The 22,245-nt window shown below is 46.7% G+C and overlaps 2 protein-coding genes across 12 annotated transcripts in view; one reads left to right on the forward strand and one right to left on the reverse strand.

Moving 5' to 3' along the window:
- Nucleotides 1-14,632, forward strand: part of Wdr41 (WD repeat domain 41) — a 51,121-nt gene extending 36,489 nt beyond the window's left edge. For 2 of the 3 annotated variants that reach the window (NM_001395597.2, NM_001395716.1), the window contains exons 7-13: nt 2,759-2,821; nt 3,252-3,362; nt 6,381-6,565; nt 8,662-8,783; nt 9,532-9,620; nt 10,200-10,333; nt 12,960-14,632. In NM_001395597.2, coding sequence (NP_001382526.1) covers nt 2,759-2,821; nt 3,252-3,362; nt 6,381-6,565; nt 8,662-8,783; nt 9,532-9,620; nt 10,200-10,333; nt 12,960-13,115 — 860 coding nt within the window. In that variant the 3' untranslated portion in view covers nt 13,116-14,632. The remainder of the gene's footprint in view (nt 1-2,758; nt 2,822-3,251; nt 3,363-6,380; nt 6,566-8,661; nt 8,784-9,531; nt 9,621-10,199; nt 10,334-12,959) is intronic. The other variant, XM_039102530.2, reaches the window with a different exon arrangement.
- Nucleotides 14,633-15,899: 1,267 nt separating this feature from the next.
- The window catches only part of Pde8b (phosphodiesterase 8B), a 234,210-nt gene continuing 227,864 nt past the window's right edge, over nt 15,900-22,245 (reverse strand). For 8 of the 9 annotated variants that reach the window (XM_063281702.1, XM_008760670.4, XM_063281701.1 and 5 more), the window contains 3 exons: nt 21,950-22,117; nt 19,172-19,301; nt 15,900-17,635 (listed from right to left, as the gene is read on the reverse strand). In XM_063281702.1, the coding sequence (XP_063137772.1) occupies nt 17,526-17,635; nt 19,172-19,301; nt 21,950-22,117 (408 nt within the window). In that variant the 3' untranslated portion in view covers nt 15,900-17,525. The remainder of the gene's footprint in view (nt 17,636-19,171; nt 19,302-21,949; nt 22,118-22,245) is intronic. The other variant, NM_199268.2, reaches the window with a different exon arrangement.

The raw sequence follows: 22,245 nt of genomic DNA on the forward strand, positions 1-22,245 counted from the left end.
CATATCACGTCATCACTGTGTGTGTGTGCATGTCTGTACATATCACGTTATCACTGTGTGTGTGCATGTCTGTACATATCACGTTATCACTGTGTGTGTGTGCATGTCTGTACATATCACGTCATCACTGTGTGTGTGTGCATGTCTGTACATATCACGTCATCACTGTGTGTGTGTGCATGTCTGTACATATCACGTCATCACTGTGTGTGTGCATGTCTGTACATATCACGTTATCACTGTGTGTGTGTGCATGTCTGTACATATCACGTCATCACTGTGTGTGTGTGCATGTCTGTACATATCACGTTATCACTCTGTGTGTGTGCATGTCTGTACATATCATGTCATCACTGTGTGTGTGTGCATGTCTGTACATATCACGTCATCTCTGTGTGTGTGTGCATGTCTGTACATATCACGTTATCACTGTGTGTGTGCATGTCTGTACATATCACATTATCACCGTGTGTATGTATGTGCATGTGCATATCACACCATCTTTATCCAGTCATCCATTTGATAAACATGCAGGCTGAGTCCATCACCTCCCTATTTTAATAGTGTCACAGTGAACACGGATGCAAATATAATACATGCTAAACCTTGAGTACTTTCAGTGTTTGCCAATACCCAAGTGTGGGAGAGCAGAACACGATCACTTAACATTCTACCGTTCTGTGTATTTTTATATACATATATCTGTTTATTGTGTATGTGTATATGTATATGTGTATTGTGTGTATACATGTGTGTGCATGCGTACACTATGACACATGTATGAAGGTCAGAGGACAACTAGTGAGAATCCTCATCTTCCATGACGTGGATCCTCAGCTTCCCAGGCTTGGTAGCCATCTGACTGGCCCCCTAGTGAACATTTTCTGCACTTAAAATTCTTCTTGAAGAAGGAAGATTTTCCTAAGTTTGAGGTCAGCCTGGGCTGTAAGCGAGCCATGCCAAGCCAGTCGTCTGCGCCTTCCACACCCTTCCCTTGTGTTCTCTCACATTTCCTCCATCTCTTCCATGGGGAGACAAAACCCTTAGGCCCACGAGGAGGAGACATTAGCGCAGACATTGCGACAGTGCTGCTAAACAGTGCCAGGCGGGAAGGAAAGCCAGTGAGTGGGACATCCGCATATGACACATCACATGTAGAGACAATATGTAGCAAAGTGGAAAGATTAACTTTGTTAAACCATGTTTTGTTAACTTGTTCCAGTATTTCACCCTTTTAATGCTTGAAGTTATGGTTACCTTGAAACCATTTTATGATTGAACTTTGAGAAGATACTCAGTACTGTGTGCTTACGGCCAGGCTCGGTGCCATCTGCAGCTACTCAGGAGGCGGACACGGACTGTGATAGGCCAGTCCGGACAAGAGAGCAAGACCCTGTCTTTTGAGAACGACAGCTGTAGCAACCAGACCCCAGTACTAAACATTCTGCACATAAATAAACCAAGTGTGGTGGTTTACAGTCTAGGCATCCCAGTAACATCGGTCATTTTGGAAATGTACTCATTAGCTGTAACCGTGCTGGGTGTGGGCCACTTCTTAGCCTTGACAGAGGTGTTGAAATAGGGCTGACTGGCTCCTCACGGGAGAGTCACTTCCTCGGTGCTCTTATGCAAATGCTCTGTCAGTGCTGCAGGAGCAGGTGGACAAGCAGCTTGGGGTCCTCTGACCTCCTCAGGCCGACGCTGTGTACCTGGAGGTAGTGTCCAGTCTCATAGGCTAAAGCTTGGTCCTTGGGATAGTCCCCTACCCCATCATTCCATTTTTTGTCTGTCTGTCTCTCTCCTTCCTTCCTTCCTTCCTTCCTTCCTTCCTTCCTTCCTTCTTTCCTTTCTTCCTTTTATGATTTTGACACCCTGGTTATAAATCACAGTCTGGTTTGCTAGAGTGGCTTACAGAACTAAGGGAAACACATTTGCCCACTTTAGTTCTATTACAGGAGCACTGAAGAAGAAGTACGAAGGGCAAGGTGGGAGGCCAGGGCACAGAGACTCCGAGTGCTCCCTAAGTGTGCTCCCTGCGGGCACTTCTTATGTTCAGCCTTACTGAATGCATCTAAATCCTGTTGTTTTCATGGAGACTTTATTCCATAGAACCATTTGTTACTAGTGACCAACACTACCCTCTGCCCCTCTCTCCTTGGAGGTCCACGGGTAAGGCTGAAGGTGCCAACCTTTCCCTCCTATCTCGGTCCTTCTAGGATAGAGCATCTCTCATCCCAGAGCTGCCCGTGCCTGGCCAGACATCAGTCGTCTCATTAGAACACAGTGTCCGGAGATCCACAGGGTTTTAAGACTAGTGTCAGCAAACAGCATGGAGGCCAGATATGTCACTGCATCAGCTTATTTAGTACCAGGGAACGTGCAGTCTTAATTTTACATCGAGGGAAAACCCCATTTCATAACTGGTTGAAGTAGCCACCCACCCCATGGTGGTTGAGGTGCTTGTCATAAGGGCTGCCTCGTAGATATATGGGAGTGGTCGAGCACTAACAACAAACATATTACATGTTCGCACATGGGTAATATTCAGAGCCTAGTACTGTGCCCAGAGTGTCTTCCAAAGGTACCAGAAACTCACTCATAACTCAGTTTCCACATGTGAGCAAGAAAGGAAGTGTTCATAGAGCGATTTTTAAGTATTTTTTATGGGAAACAAGTAATAGAAAGTTAAGGAAGTTTTGTTTCTGACGTAAGCCATGACAGAAAATGATTTCCCTGTTTTATATATCTGTATTTGAAGGGATCAGTGCTTTGGTTGAAATCCCTGGGAACTGTGTCGCTGCAGCCGTTGGCAGAGAATTGAGTGAGTACATAGATATCTATACGTGTCTACATAGCTACATGCATGCATGTGTACAAGTGCACCAGAAAGACAAATGTGGTTTTGTTTCAGAGATGTCTGCCTCTGCCCTAGCTCTGGCCTTTTGGTGTTGTTGAAAGTCATATAGGGTAAACTATTTTCAAAGTGTTAGGTCAGGGGCTGGCGGTGCGGTCACTGGCCAAGGCAGGAGCCCAGTGGTATTCCTGACCTGTGGTGGAGACCGAGGAGGCGGTAGGGTTTGGTAGTGTGTACAAACTTTAAGCATCTCAAGCATTTGGAAGAAATGGTCCAAGCTGGTATAAATAGGAACTTTTTGGAGAATTTTTTAAACATATATTTTGCACCTAATACTTTTTGAGTAGAAAGGTATTTTCCATTCTTTGAACATTTTAGTAAAATGACCGTCTCTTAGTCATTTTTAGGCTTGTAACACCCACAGAAGAACTGCTTGAATGGGATATTATAGAGGTTAAACGCCTTCTCGATCACCAGGACAATATCCTGTCATTGGCTAACATCAATGGTAAGCTCATTGTGAACATTTATGTTCTGTAGGGTTTCAGAATTTTCAACTTGTCCCATATTTCAGAATTACTGTTAAAACAATGGTTAAGATTAGTAGAGATTGTCTTTATCTCTTTCCTACTAAGCTTTGAATCAGGAGAGCCTGGATCAAGCCTCCTGGTGTGGCCCGGGCAGTAGACAAAGGCATAACTCTCCTAAGGGACTACTTGGTAGCTGTGGGATGCTCGTCACAGACTGTGAATCCCAATGCTTGCAGCATTCTTCACAAGTGGCTCCGGCTCTATTAATATTATGATTGAGTATGACATCAGATGTTGGGAGACAGCACAAGCTGGCTGTTGGCACTTAGTTCTTGTAGATCAGGAACGGCTGACATCAGAACTGAACTGGGTGATCTGTGGGAGTCAGAGAGTGACGGGGACAGCAAGCAGATCATGGAAGACTGCTGGGAATATTGACACAGCACGAGGAGTTACAGCACCTGAGCTCCTGGAGACCTGGGGCGTTGGGGGAATGCGTTGTATAAACACAAGACGGGGGAGGGGGTGAAAAGGACTTGCTTGTGTGTCTTCTTGTGCCCTTTGGTCCCATTTCGGATGCACTGGTGAGCATCCCCTCAAGCTCCAGCATCTTCCCCTCATTTGCCGGCATCGTACAAATCCCAGGTGCACGTCTTTCCAAGGATCAGGTCCTCTGTGTACTGGAGGTAACAGTGGTCGGGCACCTCTTCGTATCCATGCATGAGTGGCAGCTCAAAAAGCAAGTTCTTACACAGACAACGATCCTTTGAGCCTTCCGGCAAACAGCCAACCACCAGGCAGTCCTGGAGCCTCTGAGGAAAGCAGGCCAGCTCTGGCCCATCATGTTGGTTATGCCTGGCTACATGTCTGATTTTTGTGGTGAAGTACTGATGTCATTGAAACATCATGGCTCCTTCAGTGAAGGAGTGAGCCTTAGGTAACTTCATGGTCTGGTTTTTGCTGTGCAGTATACTGTAGGCATATAACCTCTTGTAATTTTTTATTTCAGTTTAGTTTTTGCTGCCCTGCTTCTTCTTTTTTTCCCCCTCACACACCTAATACCAGTGACTCGATACTGGGTTTACATATCATAACAGAAATGTGTTTACAAAAAAACTTATTTCTTGCCTGGTGTAATAGTGTAGCCCTTTAATTATAGCACTAGGGAGGCTAGGAGGGGATTTCTAAGTTTGAGGCCAGCCTGATCTACAGAGAGTTCTAGTACACAGAGAAACCCTGTCTTGAAAAACCAAAAATAAATAGGTAATTTTTAAAGATTATAATATAATATCATATCCCCCTTCCTGTTCCTCCCACCATACTCTCCCATATATCCTCCTTGTTTTCTGTAAAATCCACGGCCTCTTTTCTATCACTTGTTCACACATACACACTTATATACATACACTCACATTTATACATATGTATGTAAGTATGACCAGCTAATGTTACTTCTATGCACATTTTCAGGACAGACTATTTGGTATTTTTAAGGTGTGGAGACAGCTCAGTGGGGAGGAGAACTTTCTGTGCAAGCATGAAGACAGATCCGCAGAACTCACACCCCAAAGCACAGGGCTTTCTGTGCATTCCGTAACCACAGCAAGGGTGAAGGTGGAGAAAGGAAAGTCTAGGACTTGCTGGCTGCCACCCGAGCCAAAACCCAGAAGCACCAGGTTCAGTGGTAGACGCTGTCCTGAGGGAATAAGGTGGAGGGTTGCTCAGGGCCTCCAACTTCTCTCCTCTGACCTCCATAAGCATGCACAGAGGCCCACATTCCAGAATACACACATCAACATACAATACCCCCACACACACAATTTTTTTTTTTTGGTTCTTTTTTTCGGAGCTGGGGACTGAAGCCAGGGCCTTGCGCTTCCTAGGTAAGCGCTCTACCACTGAGCTAAATCCCCAGCCCCTACACACAATTTTTAAAATGGAAAAAAAGATTATTTTATAAGTTAAACATAGTCCTAATAAAATATGACCATAGCAAGCGACACTAAGAATGGAATTGAATGAAGACTGTGCCATCATTCATATGAAACACGGTGCACGTCTGCCTGTTTCTGAGCACATGTACATGTGTGCACGGTTTTCTGTTTTGTAAGAATATATATAATGTGAATATTATTCTATGCCAATATAAATATACTTTTAGAGCTTACTTCTCAATAGCTGATAGTGTTTTATTTTATGGTTGCTTGGTTTACTTACTTAGCCTGCGGTTGGATATTTAGGTTGACCTGAAATTCTTAGGTTTCTGTCTCACGGCTTTGCACATACATTGTTATGCATTTCCCTCGAGATAACGTCCCTGAAATGGAACTGGCGGGTCAATATGTTTACTGTTCTACAGTTTGACTCAGATGGAGTTCTTCCTGGACATAACTGTACCGGGCTGTACTGAGTGCACTGAGACAGCAGTGTGTAAGCGTGCTGGCTCCCACGTGGAGCCATGACCTGGCACGTCATTGACTATTGGGGCACTTAAAATGCTAGTGCACGATCACCTCCATCTTGTTTTTCTTAGCAATTCCAGGGGTGCCCATGCATTGGCTATAATTGAACGTAATGAGCAGTTTTGACACCTGAGTTGCCCGTCCTCCCTGTTTTTAATCCTCCCCCTCCCCCCTCTGCCAAGCTGATATTTCCTTGAATGTCTTTCCTCCCCCACCTCTTTTGAGGTCTGTTAGCCACTCTATCCATAGAACGATTTACCTTATTTTACCCACTCCTATAAGCACTTGTTTTAATTGACAGGGTTTTGACATATCATTTTAGGTATGATTCTTTAATTTTATTGCTGCAAGAGATGACCAAACACTATAGATAGTATTTTTATTGACACAAACTGCACTATTTTTCTTAAGTGAGTGAACTAGTCTTTTTCTGGTCTTCATATTGTCATATGATTTCCTTGTATAATTGGGAAACCATACATTTTTATTTTTAGCCTAGAGACCAGTAACGAAGCCTTTGTGAACTTTTCCTAGATACAAGTTTTGTCACTGGCTCCCATGTTGGGGAGCTGATCATCTGGGATGCTCTGGACTGGACCGTGCAGGCCTGTGAACGCACCTTCTGGAGCCCGACGCCACAGCTGGATGCCCAGCAGGAAATAAAGCTCTGCCAAAAGCAAAATGACATTCCTGTGAATCATTTCGCATGCGATGAAGAGGTAGATAGTATGTTATAATTGCTACAAATGAAATTACTATCTGATATATAAGGCCTTATGTATTGGATATAAAAAGCTATGGTTCCAGGCTATTGAGAGGGCTCAGTGGGCAAAAGCACTTATAACCTAAGTTTAATGGACAGGATCCATAGGGTAGAGAAAACACACACACACACACACACACACACACACACACACACACACACACACACACACACACACTCCAAACACCCCACATTCCCACTAAACACACACCAAACACACCACCCACTCATATGCCACACACACACACATATACACACACACACCAAACACCCCACCCCCACCCCACCAAACAGAAGGCAATGGAAGGGTCATTGCCTATGGTTTCAGGTTTTACAGTGGCCTGACAATCTTACAAAGACCGTACCACTTAATTTTTTTTTTTTTTTTTTTTTTTTTTTTTTTTTTTTTTTTTTTTTTGGAGCTGGGGACCGAACCCAGGGCCTTGCGCTTCCTAGGTAAGCGCTCTACCACTGAGCTAAATCCCCAGCCCCAAGTACCACTTAATTTTAAAAAGTACTTTAATCCTTAGGCCTAATCTTGCATGTGAGGACACTGTTAGAACGCAAACTGCAGAACTATTTTGGGCCGGCTTAAGTAATCCTTTCGTGTTTGAGGTTATTATTTCATTCGTTTGAAATTCTAGTGTAGTTCCTAAAGAGGGGAAAATGTTAAAACGTTGAGCAATGTTCCCTTCTAGGTTGCTGGCATCCTGGCCAAAATCCCTGGGTGAGAACAGCTCCTTGGGCCTGGCAGTCGGTTCTGCTTCCGAAGCGTGTGTAAAAACGCGCACCACACACTGCTGGCTCTCGCCTCTGATTTCGGGCTTTTCTTTTAGCCCCAGTGGCTCAGAAGTGCATTAAAGGGGAGTCACTTCTTCCCGTGTTCATAGCCTTTGAGAAAAGCACCGAAGGAAACCTTTCTTTCATTTTATCTTGCGCCTTCTGGTTACATATGCTATCACTTTATAAAAAGTGTCAGTAATAGTGCTTTTCTCTTCTTTGTACTGTTTTCGTGCCACCTGGTATGTGTGCACATGTGTGTGAGCATTATGTGTACATGTTGCCTATGTGTGTTATCTGCACTCAGATGTGTTGTGTGTGCATGTTTGTGTGGGTATTTTGCAGCCAGCACTTCGTGTGACTTTGGAGGCTGAAGGTCAGTGTCCAGTGTCTTCTCGCCTTATTTAACTTAAAAAAGTGTGTGTGTGTGTGTGTGTGTGTGTGTGTGTGTGTGTGTATGTGTGTGTGTGCCCGTGTGCAGGTGTGCTGTGACCCCCCACCCCCACACACATGTGGATATCAGGACAATTGCAGGAGTTGGTTCTCCCCTCCCATCACAGGGCTCCCATGGTTGGAACTCAGGTCATCAGACTTGTAGCAGGCACCTCTACCCACTGAGCCATCCTACCGGCCCTTCAGTTTCTTCCATTTTAACTCATCCATCTGGAAAGTACCAATTATGCTTTACTTCCGTAACTTAAGAAGATGCTTTAAGGCCGATGTAAAGCGAGTACGAGCAAAAGTACTTTCCAAAGACTTAAAATGACTTTTTCCCTTTTAATTCTTCAGATGACCTTAGGATAGTGTCACTCCAGCGTTTACTCCTTCAGGTTGTTCATAGGCCTCCTGTTTGCTTAGGACGTGCAGTGCAAGTCATTTTGCCCACATTTCCAGACAAAGGCAGCTGAAGAAGTCCCCAAGGGTCCCTGTGTTCTGCTGAAGGCCCGGCTGCACCTCGGTGCCTTGTGCAGTGGGCCGGGTGGGTAGCAGCCACTGCTTCCGCAGCTCTGGTCTCCAGAGAGAAGGTGGGGCTGAGCCGCTCTGTGCAGAGCCTTCTGGCCTGGACGTCCCTCCTGTTTGCCTAAGTTGCTAACCCTTCCTCGGTGGCTTCTGCATTAGGAGCTTGAGAGGGCAGGACTGTAATTTCTGTCCGAAGGCTGGGAAGGTGACAGTGGCTTTTCCATGTCACACAGAGGGGCAGGAAATCTGTCACACCGGTCGGTAAAGATGAGCTTATGCCAATCTCTGAACTTTCTCCCCCTTCCTGCCTAGAACGTATTTGCAGCAGTTGGAAGGGGGTTATACGTGTATAACCTACAGTTGAAACGTGTGATTGCCTGCCAGAAAACTGCACACGATTCCAACATCCTACACATCGACAAACTTCCAAACAGGTACGGTTCCCATCTCTTCTGCAGAGATGAAAGTCACGGTTCCCAGGGTCACCGGCGCAATTTCTGCACCGGCCAAATTACCTGGCTCCGTGTCTTGACCTTGGCGTTCTACTTCAAATAGAGAATGTTCCGTGACTGTGACCGAAGAGCTGTAGCAATGACAAAAGATCACAAGAGCACGGAGGGTTTGTTTGAAACCGTGATTTAATAAATCGTTTCTTAATAAAAGACCCCGTCACTTACAATGTACTATTTTTTACTTTTTTTATGTTTTCTGTAAACTCATTTCTTTTTATGGTAGTGTATGTCTACAGCTGAAATCGGACAGTAAAGCCCATTGCTTTCTGAGGCCATTAAACGAGGGTTGATTCAGCAGCTAAGGAGCTAGTGAGGACGTGATGACGTCACGGAGCAGCGCTATCCATGCCAGACGCGTGGAGGAACGAGAGGCGCTGCGGGAAGAGAAGGAAAAGGGATGGGAGGGAGGCTGCTTAGGACACTGTGTAGTTCCTATAAATAAAAAATAGGAAACGGAGGTGATCATTTCATGTCATTGAGCAGTGTCCCATGGCTGCGCTGTGTGCTTTGCCGGCAAATGCTTCCAGTCCGCACTGTAAAGCCATGCTAGCCTCATCAAGAGCTGGCTAATCAGAGGAGGGCCCTGGAGGTGGTTTCGGGTGGGTTGAGCGCTTAGCTTGGCCTACAGAGGTGCTCCTTTGGTCCTTTTCCCTGGCTTTTGTTCCGGCAGGCAGTTAATCTCGTGCTCAGAAGATGGCGCTGTGCGCATGTGGGAGGTCCGGGAAAAGCAGCAGCTGGCGGCCGAGCCGGTCCCAACAGGTAAGCACCTTCCTCCCTCCACTCCCTCCTGCCTCCTCCTCTCTCTTTCTCTCTCCCCTCTTTCTTCTCGACTTCCCTTTTCATCTCATTTGACAGAACAATGGAAGGTAACGAGGAACCTCAGGAACCACACAGAAGCGTCTTATAGTGCTTTGGGACTGGGAACCGCGTCTTACTTGCCCCACTGTAAAACTGTTTATTTCAACGGAATCAACTGCAATTTTATATTTTAAGAGAACACTGACTTTCGAGTAATCTAAATGGCCAAGAAGCACACACCCCCATATACAAATTTTCCTGTGTTTTGGCAATAGGTCTGAAGTGCCTTTCTCTCTCCCTGATTTTGGATGATTACACGCCCTTTAAGGCTGTTTGCTTCTCTTGCGTTCCAGTGTCTGTCTGTCTTCTTGCCACTAGTGGGTGGATGGGGCAGTGGAGATGAGGAGCTAGGCGAATTAGCAAAAACACAGCGTAACTCGACAAACCAAGTGTGAGACAGGATTGTGTTCAAACTTTGTCTTCCTGTAAGGAGAGGACACAGTAGTTTTTGAAATGACTGAAATGATTGTCTTTTTGTAGGGTTTTTTAATATGTGGGGATTTGGAAGAGTAAACAAACAGGCCAACCAGCCTGTTAAAAAGCAGGAAGAAAACGTCACCACGTGTTCCCTGGAGCTCATCGGAGACCTGATCGGACACTCATCATCAGTGGAGGTAACCCTTCCAGTGCTTGCAGCCCTGGCAGCTCCCACTCTCGAATCGCGCTTCTTTTTAACCCAGTCGCTCTAAATAAGACCACACTCTGAGCTGTAGGCGTTTGCAAGCCGAGAATATAGAACAGGTGGTAAGGACCGTCCTGCAGAGACAGGACTTGAGGACACAAGCAGTGTGCTGGCTTTCGGATGGGCATACTCGCCATCGGATAGGAGGGGAGAATGGATACTAGGGCATTAGTGACCTTGAATATGTTCCTCAATAGTCAGCAGAGGAAGCTCGGGGTATTGGGTGGTACAAGCCTCAACAGACCCTAGTTCCAGGGATCATCACCAAATTCAGGATCAGAGTGTTGTCTCCATCTGCTTTTGGTTAATGCATTGTGAAGTTTGGGAACCATGCGTAAGCGTCTCACTTGTGGCATTGAAGCATATTAACACTTTACAGTATGCACTGTTGTTTGTAACGGAAGAAGAGATTGGTGGCAGGACAGAGGCCACGGGAACTGGTGACAGTTGACCAGAGAGTGGAAGGAGCCCTAAGTAATGCATTTCCTCAATGTTCTTCCTGGTTTTAGCCTGTGAGGAACAAATTGCTTTTCATTGGGGTGGGCATTCATCACTAGAAGCAGCAGCCACACTGGCCATTGAACATTGTTATAAAGTTCAGGCTTCGTCCCCTTGGATTTTAAACCTCTGTAGAGGGAAGGGAAAAAGACCCATGGAGCCATTGAGCAAGGCTGCTCATGATTGACTCAGGTAAAAGGCAGCTAGGAAACCTCGATGTATCCTGTGGAAGTCTACAGAGGTAGAGGATTTGAGATGAGCTTTAGAGGCTGCCCCAGGCAAATAGATACAGAGCCAAGGCACCATGTGTTCGCTGCTACTGGGTGCCCTATCTTGCTCATCTTGGCCGTCCTCTGGGAAGTTGCTTAGTGCCCTGTCTTTACCCTTGTTTTGGCTTGAGTGGCTGTGGTGCAGATTACAGGCGGAGAGTGTGAATGTGGGAGACAGCAGGCATAGCTCGTGCTTACCCTGCGGCAGGGAGCAGTTAGGTCGGATAGTCTCACCAGGTCTCCATAAACAGACATTAGTCAGAGAGAAGTCCTGAAAGAGTAAGGCCGGCGAGTTTAGCCTTTATTTTTAAACTGATGGGAGCCCACTGAGCACGTGAAAACCACTTCATGTGTGGCTTCCCTGTAGTCCTCATGAAGACAAGAAGAGGGTGCTGAATCCTCAGGGACTGAAGTCACAGCTGGTTGAGAAGTGTCATGGAGGTCCTCGGTATTGAACCTAGGCATTCCAGGAGAACTGCTGAGCCTGTCCCTTAAAAGTTGTAAGCGGTGGAAGAGGTCTTTGAGCCGGCATGTTTATCATTCTGTGGGTGACAGGTCCAGAACTTCCTTGGAAGTGTTTGCTCCTTATATTCTCCTGCAAGGCTGTGTGTGCCAGGTGGGCACCGAGCGCCTTCCCATCCCGCACGTCAGCATTTTAAAAAGCACCTTTGGCTTCATTGGCAAATTCAGGCTCTCTGGTGCTAGCAGGTGCTGTCCTAAATATCCTCGCATTTTGTGTTCTCCTTCTCCATGCCCGGCCCCTCCCTTCTGCCCACACACCAACGATGTTCAGTTCTCCTGAGAACTTTTGCTCCTGTATTTCTCCCTTTTACTCCACAGTCATCAGTAAGTCCTACCCTTTGTCCTTGCTCTCTTGTCCCTGTCCTTCTTTCACTGGGCTATTAAAAGACCTCGCCCTTGTCCTAGGTTTCTCTCTCACACACTGCTTCTCTCCCCATCCACAGCATCACCCCTTCTAGTTCTGCACTTAGCCTGTGTCCTCCGTCTCCCCTAGCGTACCCTCTCCCTCTCTGTGGAGAGTCTTCTCTCTGTGGTCCTGGTGCTAGTGCTGGGTCTCCGTGCTGAATTTCTGTGGCATGGCACAGTGCAGGTCCCTATTAGATTATGGAATCCTTCATTGGTGCCCCAGTTGTTGGCCCTCATTTTCACAGTAGGGACCTCAAGTAAGCTGAAGTCACCCCGTAATCACTGCACTGACTCAGCACCTCAACTTTACAGAAATCACTGAACCCAGTCTATCTCTGGAAATTGGGGATCAAGATATTTCATGGGAGCCATTTTCTGGTGCATGTGTGAGAGGACCCATGCCTGACAAATCTTAAAGCCAATATGTGAATAATTAGGTTGTGGTAAAATCAGAAGATGAAATTTAAAAACTCATGTACTTTACAGGAATAGCTGTCAATATACTTCTATAGCTGGCCAACAAATATTAAATGTTGATTAAACACCAGGTTTTGAGGACAATTTTCACTAGGCACGGTGGCATGTGCTTGTAATCCCAGCACTAGGGAGGCTCGTACAGCAGCAGGAGGTGGTGACCTCCGCACCAAGCCTACCCTGAGCTTCAGGGTACAGCCTAGTGGCAGAGCAGTGGCTCAGGACCCTGGCTCGACTCACCAATGCTAAAAACAAGGAGGTCCCTCATCAGAAACTGAACTCATGTTTGCATTCAATCCCCAAGAGATCTCCACGGTCGAGTAGAGCGTGTGTGGTGACCCAGCTTCAGCCTCTTCTCGTCTCGAACTGGTGTTTCGATTTCTCTTACAGATGTTTCTCTACTTTGAGGATCACGGGCTGGTGACCTGCTCTGCAGACCACCTCATTATTTTGTGGAAAAATGGAGAGCGAGAATCTGGACTACGCAGCTTGAAGTTATTTCAGAAGTTAGAAGAAAACGGTGACTTATACCCAGAATCCACTTGAAGGAGCCAGGCGGGTGTGCACTCGAGAACCCTGCACATCCAGTACAGGGCGGCCCTCTGGAAACCACCACCACTTCCGCCCCTTACATCAGTACTGTTTGCTTGACCGTGAAGTTCTGGCTGTCTGGCGGCAGCATGAGTCCCCCCAAGAACACAGCAGGGCATGGCCTTGCTCCTGAGCAAGTGACGGGTGCTCTGTTCCATCTCGGAAAGCAGTAGACAAAAAGGATAAATGTAAAGTTGTCACACATCATGTATAAGTTTTATTTTGGGTTCTTTTAGAGACTGTCTAAGACCTGCCGTGAGAGATGTATCCTTTCTGCTCTAAATTCTCCTGCTCCTCAGTAGCTATCAGTGTGAACTAGAACCAAACTTGAATATTAGCCAGAAAGCAAAAAAAGAATTATATTCTTTAAGTGCAATGATTCTGTTTGGTACCAACTAATTTTAGTCATTGAAAGAATATTTAATCGTGCCCACTAAAATCCCTGAGCCCACAGGCGCCATCTGAACATCTCTTTCTCAGTGTGAACTGGCCTGACCCCTTATTGGCAGAACGGTTTTCAGGTGTCCCTGGGTTAGGAAGGAGGCACAGCTTTTTTTCAGGTCAGGAACCGTAGCTGAATTTCCCTGTCCGTCTGCTTTGCCTTAAATGGCTGAGAGCAGCCTCACCGTTCTGCTCCCTGAGCATCCGCTAAGCCTGGGCCATCTTCCTCGCCCTTCCAGCCTGATGGCTGTACCCTCACGTTTGGCATTGAAACGTGAAATGTACTCCACACAGTAAGAACGGGGAGGACTATTATTCTTGAACTGCTGGTGAAGGAATCTTATTAAAGACAGTCAAGATGAGTGTAGGCCTACCGATTTGTGCGTGTGCACACACACGTGCGATGCTCCCTAAATGGACACTCTATAAACTGTTGCTTTCACTAGATCCAACTTTCACAGCTGTCTACAGTCAAGTCTCGGTAGCATTAAAATCATAGGGAGATCAGTGGCAAAATGTTAGGAATACGGAAACCAAGGCCTGGGGTGGTAAGCTCTCTCTCCCATCCCAGTTCATCATCACTGCGCAGCCTTAAAAGCAGAAACCAGAGGAGGAGAATGAGAAGGGCTGAGAGGACGACCCGGTGACCATGTTAGGAAAACAGAGTGTTCTCAGTCCTTGCTGTTGGCGTAGTTCATAATGAAAATAGCTTGGCAGGAAGGGATAACATTAGAGCATGAGACACCTTAGTTAGGAGAGCAGGATGCACATGAGGAAATCAGCACAAGAGTCAGGTTCGTCACCATCCATCCCACCATCCAGCCAGCCAGGCAGACACCCTGAGCAAGCAGACGGCGCCCCAGCTTGCCTGTCACTTCAGCTAATTTATTCTAGACTCACTTAGAAAGCCTTGACTTGTGCTCTGTAGATGGATTTTCCCTTTTACCAGCCTTTCCTCTGCAAATTTCATATTCCGCCATTCGTTTGTAAAGATGTTTTCTTAAATGATATAAGACAAAGGATTCAGAGTTTATGAGGGTTTTTTTTTAAGTGCTTCCTAACCCGTTTTGGAGTCAGGATTTGTGGTAGTGATCTATTCAAACGGAGTGGCAGAAGCCGTGCTTGAGTCTTAAGAGCAGACAGGACCAGAGTCTAGCATCGCTGTTGTTCCACTCCAGCTGACTACTTTCCCTCCGTGAGAACAAGTGTGTTCAGAGGAAGCCTCCAGCCCCGTGAGATGTGCGTGAGTGTCCTGAGGTCAGGGAGATGGAGGAGGATGGGTGACTGTGACGAGGACTGGAACCCACGCTGTGCAGTACTGTGTGGATGATTCCTAAGACCTGACCTTGCACTTTAGAGGGAGAGAATGAGAGAGGAGGTCAGTAAATCCCACAGGCATGTTTTCTCTACCCCCCTCCCACTCCTCCTTCAGCACCGGAACACTGGATTGTGTGCCTCATTGCTTTGAGCTGGGTCTCTAAGATGCATTTGTACAACACAGCTTTGTCTGTTCAAGCTGAGTGGGGGCCGGTCGTACCGATATACCTGTCCTTCGCTGGGGAGGGTGGCCACGCCGACCGAGAAGTGCCTGACACCGTGGGACCACTCTGGTCCATACAACAGTCTTTTAAACAGCTTCCCTCTGTGGGACAGTATTAATATGCCTTTTCTTGCCTTTATGTTTTCCTAAGTTAACATAGGTCATGGTGTCAGAGTAAACATAAGCGAGAGGCACCAGAATAGTTTATATATGACATGTAGAAATTATCTGAGGGGCATGAACATCACCTGAAAGTCCATGATTCAAGTAAACTGGAAGGATATTCCACTTAGCAACTCAGAAGAGCTCTGACAGGAGCAGGTTCGACTGAGGCTTCAGCACCTGGATGTCTAGAGCATTCAACGCCCACACGTTATTAACACTCGCAGTTAACGTGAGGTTGATCTGACGTAGCATTGAGCAAGATATATATATATATATATATATGTATATATATATATATATATATATATGTGTGTGTGTGTGTGTGTGTGTGTGTGTGTGTGTGTGTGTGTGTGTGTGTGTATGTATATATATAAAACATTAGTTTTATATAGGGAATGATGCCGGGCGCCTGATAAATGTTCCTCACCTGGTGGAACTGAAAGCAGGCTGGTCAGAAAAAGATTGCCCCTTGGACCCGGCAGGTTTCTGAAGCCTAAGGAGATAGTTTTCACCTCTGAGGTCCTGCCACTCTGACTCCAGTGTCCCGAAACAAAGTTGGAGACTCATGAAATAAAAGACACGAAAACCCCAAATTTGAAATTGTGAAAAGTTTAGGTCAAAGAGATAAAATAAAAACAGCTGTTGGGAATGAAAAATGGCTGTAAGAATTTAGTTACAAGTACTTCACAAAAACGTTTCATCACACATAGATAACACAGCGGTACAGTAGAAAGCTGGCTCCTGTCTCAACCAAGCAAGCCCTCTCGCCATCTGACAAAAATAATTTAGATGCATTTCTTGGCGTGGAATTGTCGTATATGTTTACACTTTGGTACAAAACATAGAAAAACACCATTGGCACGTTACGCAGTGGTAAGTTGTCTTCTTCTTCCCGTGCTCCGATTTCTCATACTCCCCCGTCCAGTCCTCTACTGATTCTAGCATTTCAGTTTCTATACATCTTCAAAGTGCATCATGGAATACAGATAGAATAAAAGTAAGGTATTTCATTTACTTGGTTTCTGGTATTCGTAACACAGAAGGGGTGGCTGATAGGGAGGTTCTCGTGTGGCCGTATGCAGAGCACGGAGCGCTGTGAAAAGAATCGTATAAAAATATGCTTTGTGCTTGAGGGGCTTCAGCGCACAGGTGATAGCTTAAAATCGTGCTTACTGCCTCCCCACGCCCGGGTCCCGACAGACTGACACTTCTCTTTTTACATCACTAAAGCAAATGGCATGACCTCAAATATAAGTTAAGGAACCTTGAAACGTCCCCATTTCCTCCGCAAATACAGACAGGTAATGCCCAGCAAACTAGGGGTGAAGATCCAGGACGTTTAGATTCTTTTAATAAAAATCTTTGAACAGCAAATATATAAATTTTTCTTCTCTTAAATTAAAAAAAAAAAAACCTTATCCACGAGCATTCAGATTTAATGGCTTTGTAGATACTCTGACTTGTGGCTGTGTCCATGAGCCTGAAATAAGGGGCCTCAAGGACTGCCTTCACCGGGATCCCACTTCTCCCCTATCGGTTGGCTTCAAAAGGCAGGTTCCACAGAGGAAAGGGGGCTCCACCGGTGGCTGATGCCCAACCAAGGGACATCCAGCAGGCCCAGGCTGTGTTCCCGCTTGGACATCACACTACCTGCCACATAGCCATGGGAGCCACAGCGCTAACTAGTGGCTATTGACAATCTCGTTCTCCTCCTTCCCACTTAAGTAGCTCCTTCTCCCAGACATTTGCACAGAGAAGGTTTACGAGTCCTTCATCCATTGAGGAAAGTAGTCAAAGTAAGCATCCGCGTTCGGTTTCCTGGTAACAGTTGAGCTGAACCCTGGCTGAGCGACCTGGTCTCCATCAGGAGCACGGACACATAGACAACAGGTCTTTGCGTCTTGTGTCCTGCTTGCGCCTTCCGCAAATCTGTCAGCTCTGTGGGTTTTTACAAGGGCACACAGGCTAACATCTCGGCGGCCTCTTCTGCCAAGTGGCTCGTTTTGTCACTAAGTGATTCAAAAGGACATATTTTTACTGATGGAACATAACTTTCTGAAAATGAAATTTGGGGGGCGTGCATGATTCAGGTCAGATATTAAACACTAGCTCCTTAACGTCCGCCTGTCATTTCCACCGTAAGAGAAACCCTCTGGCTTGTACTACTCTCCGATTCACAGTGTCCTCTGTAGGTCAGTGTCCCCTTCTCTGGCTTGGCTTTAGCTGTTAGATGGAAGTCTCAGACTTTTGCACTTGAGGTCATCCAGTGTCTTCCAGTGTTTATAGTTGTCGGCCAGGTGTTGCATCAGGGCTGGCAGGTGTGCAAAGGCTGCAAGAGGGACATTAAAGCAATCAGAGGAGACCATTAAACTCATGAGTATCTATTAGGCATGGTCTTTGGGATCAGAAGTCGAGAAGACGGTCAGTAACCTGCTTGCCGTGCAATGGTGAGGACCCGAGTTCAATCCCCACACCAGGGGCAAAAGCTGGCCATGACCGTATGCACTTGTAATCCCAGCTCTAGGGGGCAGAGACTGGTGTAGCCCTCACTAGCCAGCCTAACCTGATTGGGAAGCTCCAGACCAGTGAGAGACGCTGTATAAAGAAAAAAGCAGCTGGAGGATGACTGTCTGTGTGCATGGGTGTCCCCACAAAACGACCAGAGGACAAACACCTCCAAGATTAGGGCTTGGGCTGCAGGTGAACGAAGGCATGAGGACAAGTCAGTAAAACACGAGTTTAGTGCCTAGTAGTCTGTCTGTCTGTCTGTCTTCCTTTTTCATTCTCTTGTCATCCCTTCATTCATCCCTTCATTGTAGTGTTAGGAGTTGACCAAGGGCCTTGTGCTCCAGACAAGCGGTCCACCACTCTGAGCTATGAACTACGCCCCTAGCCTGAATGTATTAGTGCTGAAATGCAGAGTTTTAACTTAACTCTCTTGAACCTGCAATTCACAGAGAAAGAGATACATTTTGCTTAGTCTGATCTCTTCCAGTGCAAGACTGAACTGGCTATATACTTTGGAAGTGTGCCCTGTGGAAAGCGAAGCCTTATTCGTCCAGGTGACACTCTCAAGACTGCACCAGACACTGCGATGCACCTGCTTTACCTGCCCACAGAAGGTTCATGGCTTACAGATGGGGGAAGTCACTAATCAAGGTCAAGAAGTCCACCAGGATCGGATAGCCTCTGGGCTCAACACAATGTGGCAGACTGCCTTCATTAGTGGGTCTTCTCCTTCTCTGACCTTGTCTGGAGGATTCAAAACCCCTTACCTGAGGAATGTCACCTGGCCTTCCTTAGATTACAGAATCAATTTCCTTTCTCCTGACAAAACCTGCCCAGCCAGTACCTGAGACTCCTGAAATGCTTCTCCATGCTAATGAGGTCTTCCAGGTACCCTAAGCCCCCAGCCAATGACCTTCGCCCATCCTGGATAACCCTATCCTTAGTCTCTCAAAACTTTATAACTATCAGGGGTTGGGGATTTAGCTCAGTGGTAGAGCGCTTGCCTAGCAAGCGCAAGGCCTTGGGTTCGGTCCCCAGTTCCGAAGGAAAAAAGAAAAAAAAAAAGCTTCATGAAAGAGAGAACAGAAATAACTATCAGTCACCCTAAAAAAGTTGATCTGCCTGCTGACAACTGGTCCTAGTGTGGTCTTCCACAATACATCGCCTGCTTGGCATCTCTGCCCACACTGCCCTCGTGGAATGTATCAGACGATGCTACAATCCAGGGGACCCGGAAGACACACACACACACTTTAGTATTTTGTTAACCTTTAGGCCCAGCCTACACCACTAAAGGTGATCTTCATCAAGCATAACAAAGTATCCTTTGTGGGGGGTAAAATAGCAACTGACTTACCATCCCAAGCATCAAACATGTCTGTTATGAAGTAGTCGATGAAGGATATCTGCGACTTGGGGATGCTGCAGGTATTGCGGTCGAACACTGGCATCACTACAGGCAGCCCCTGCCTCTTCTCTTCGTCAGTCTGTGAGGAAAACACACACACACACACGCCAATGCATAGCGCCGTTGGCATAGGAGAACCCCTCAGTAGTGGTGGTGGGCGTGTGAGAAGCCTTCACAGTAACTGCATGCTTCTCAGAAGAAGCCCAGAGCACGCAGAAAGGTCGAGCAGCTTCCTGAGGTGACCCACAGTGTTCAGGTCTCCTCTCTCTCAGATCCCTCTCTCTCTCCCCTTTCCCCTCTCCTCTCTTGAATCCAGGACCTAAGGGGTACTAGGACGGGGTTTTCCAAAGAGCTGCATCCCTAACCCTAATTTCTCCTTCTGTGCTATTCCACAGCTCCCCCTGAAACACTGGCCTAGTGGAACTTAGTCCCTTTCCCTGTGATCCACTTTTACTTTGGTAAGGTCAGATCTACAGCCTGACAGCCTACTGCCACTAACTGACATTTGTAGCAAAGGTCAAACTGCTGATAGCCCATGAAACGGAGGCAGTGGACCACCGAAGTCAAGAGCAGTCGCCACTATACTTCTGGCTCATGCTCACGTGTTTTTTGTTTGTTTCTCCTTTGTTGTTATTTGTAACTAATTTCACTTAAAAATGATGTATATGCAGCACTGAGAATGGCCTTTTTAAAAAAAAAAAAAGATCTTAACCTCTCAGTGCATGACTTTTGACTATTCCACACGACAGAACAGCAAGCACAGAACACCTCCGTGTGCGGCCACAGTCAGGGTGCCTCTGGGACTAGCGAGGAGCAGTTGAGCTGCGAGGTGAACGTGTCGCTTTTCCTCGGGGAGTGTTGACACGCTGCTGTCAAGGTGCATGGACACCTGAGTATCCTGCGTGCTGCAGGGTGTCTGAACTCTTGAAGCTGAATGGTGTGATCTACTGTGGTGGTTTGAATATGCTCGGCTCAGGGAGTGGCACTATTTGGAGGTGTGGCCTTGTTGGAAGAAGCATGTTGTAATGGGTGTGGGCTTTAAGGCCCTCACCTTAGCTGCCTGGAAGTCAGTATTCTGTTTGCCTCCAGAACAAGATGTAGAACTCTCAGCTCTCCCTGCACCATGCCTGCCTGGATGCCCCCATGCTCTCACCTTGATGATAATGGACTGAACCTCTGAACCTGTAAGCCAGCCCCCATTAAGTGTTGTCCTTCTAAGAGTTGCCTTGGTCCTGGTGTCTGTTCACAGCAGCTGACTAAGACATCACATCCCCTGATAATGTCTGGAACTCCTCACAGGTTCCATCAGCCACTGCCATCGTCACCACGTTCATGTTAGAGAAAGGACCCCTGAGTTGGAAGTTCCTGTCAGAGAACTTAACAGAGGGACCTTCTCCTAGTGTCAGGAATCAGGAGTAAGCATCAAGTCCTTTCCATGTGGGTCCCAGGAACCCATCAGTGACTTCAGGCTAGCTCACCCAGTTGATCAAGTAGCCTTAAAATATCCACTCATGGTCTCGGATTTGGTCCATACCCTCATCCTTGTTACTCCCTCCACTCCTCCAACCCCGCCTCCCCTTCCGTGACGTGGACAAGCTCAGAACTGCGTAGCTCACTTCTCTAGCGTTCAGAGCTCCTTCCTAGCCAGCCTGCTTTACAGCATCAGCTATTCTTCAGCCTGCCTCAGGTACACGTTCCAGCCAGGGAGCAGATCGCCCACTATACGTCACTTACTGTTGTCTGCTATCCGTCTTCTGTTAGACATAGAGGCACCAGTCCTTAAAATTTTTCTTTGAAATAAGACTCTACTTCAAAAGATATCTAGCAGTTTCCTGTCTTCTAGAGTTTTCCCTTTTTATCCTGTTTTTACACTTTTTAAATCCTTCAAAAATAGAACTCTAATATCGCCCTTAAAGCCTCTTTTCCCTTTGTCTAGGAAAAACATCTGAATGCCATAGAATCTAACACAGACATATCTTTAGGGGCCCTTTCCTTTTGCTAGTTTTTGTTATGTGTATGTATGTATATGAATGATACATATGTATGCATATATGTGACTGCTGTGTGTGCCCTATGTGCACATGCTTTTGGGCACACAGGTGCAAAGAGCGGAGGATGTCAGGTGTTCTGCCCTTTGTTTTTGCCCCATGATTCTTTGACCTATTCCTCTGAGACAAGGTCTTTGTGAACCTAGAGTGGGGCTGGAACCCGTTGAACCTGACAGTCCGGTCTCTGTCCCTGCACTGTGCTAAGGTCAAAGGTGCTCACATGGCCACGCCCTGATTCTTAACACAGGGGCTAAGATTCGAACTTAAGTTGTCATGTTTGTATAGCAAATGCTCTTACCTCCTCTCTAGATACCCATCCCTTTGAACCAAGATGTGGGCCTTCCTGGGTCTGTAACTATCCCTGAGTAAGCTGCGTGACCCATGAAAAGGACGTGCCTCTCATTACGCACCAGGGAGACAATAATATCGTAGTGAATACACACCGTTTCCCAGTTCTTAGGGAAGTCCAGGGTCCAACAATTACAGAGTTTCCTCTAGCCCCAGAGGGTTTTGGTCAGTGACTGGCACCGACCTGTCTCTTGAGAGAACCACAAGTCTCCTGTGAGGGCTGAGGGTGGCCTTCCAGAGAAGAGAAGTTTCCTAGCTTGGAACCCACAGAGTTCTGTAGCCTAAGGCCTCCTCCTAGAAGGGAAGGGCCACTTCCCACATGGTGGCACACCTGTGCAAAGTACTCCTCGGAGATCCTTCCAGCCCATTCGATGCACAGGTCCAAGGGGCGGCACGGGTTGGCCACGTCAGCACACTTAATCATCATACGCTTGATGAGGATTTGGTTTTCGGGAAAGTTCTTCCCAGTAGGGTTGCATTCACAGTCGCTGCCCTCACTCTGAAAAAGACGATCAGATCAGTGCAGGAGAAGCCCTCAGAGGTTAACTCACCAGGCACACAGGGTTGTCTGGGAACCGTTTGATCCCCACATCCATATATAACATGCTAGCATAGTCTTTAAAAACC

The sequence above is a fragment of the Rattus norvegicus genome, chromosome 2 (genome assembly GCF_036323735.1).
Source record: "Rattus norvegicus strain BN/NHsdMcwi chromosome 2, GRCr8, whole genome shotgun sequence".
NCBI classification, from domain to species: Eukaryota; Metazoa; Chordata; class Mammalia; order Rodentia; family Muridae; genus Rattus; species Rattus norvegicus.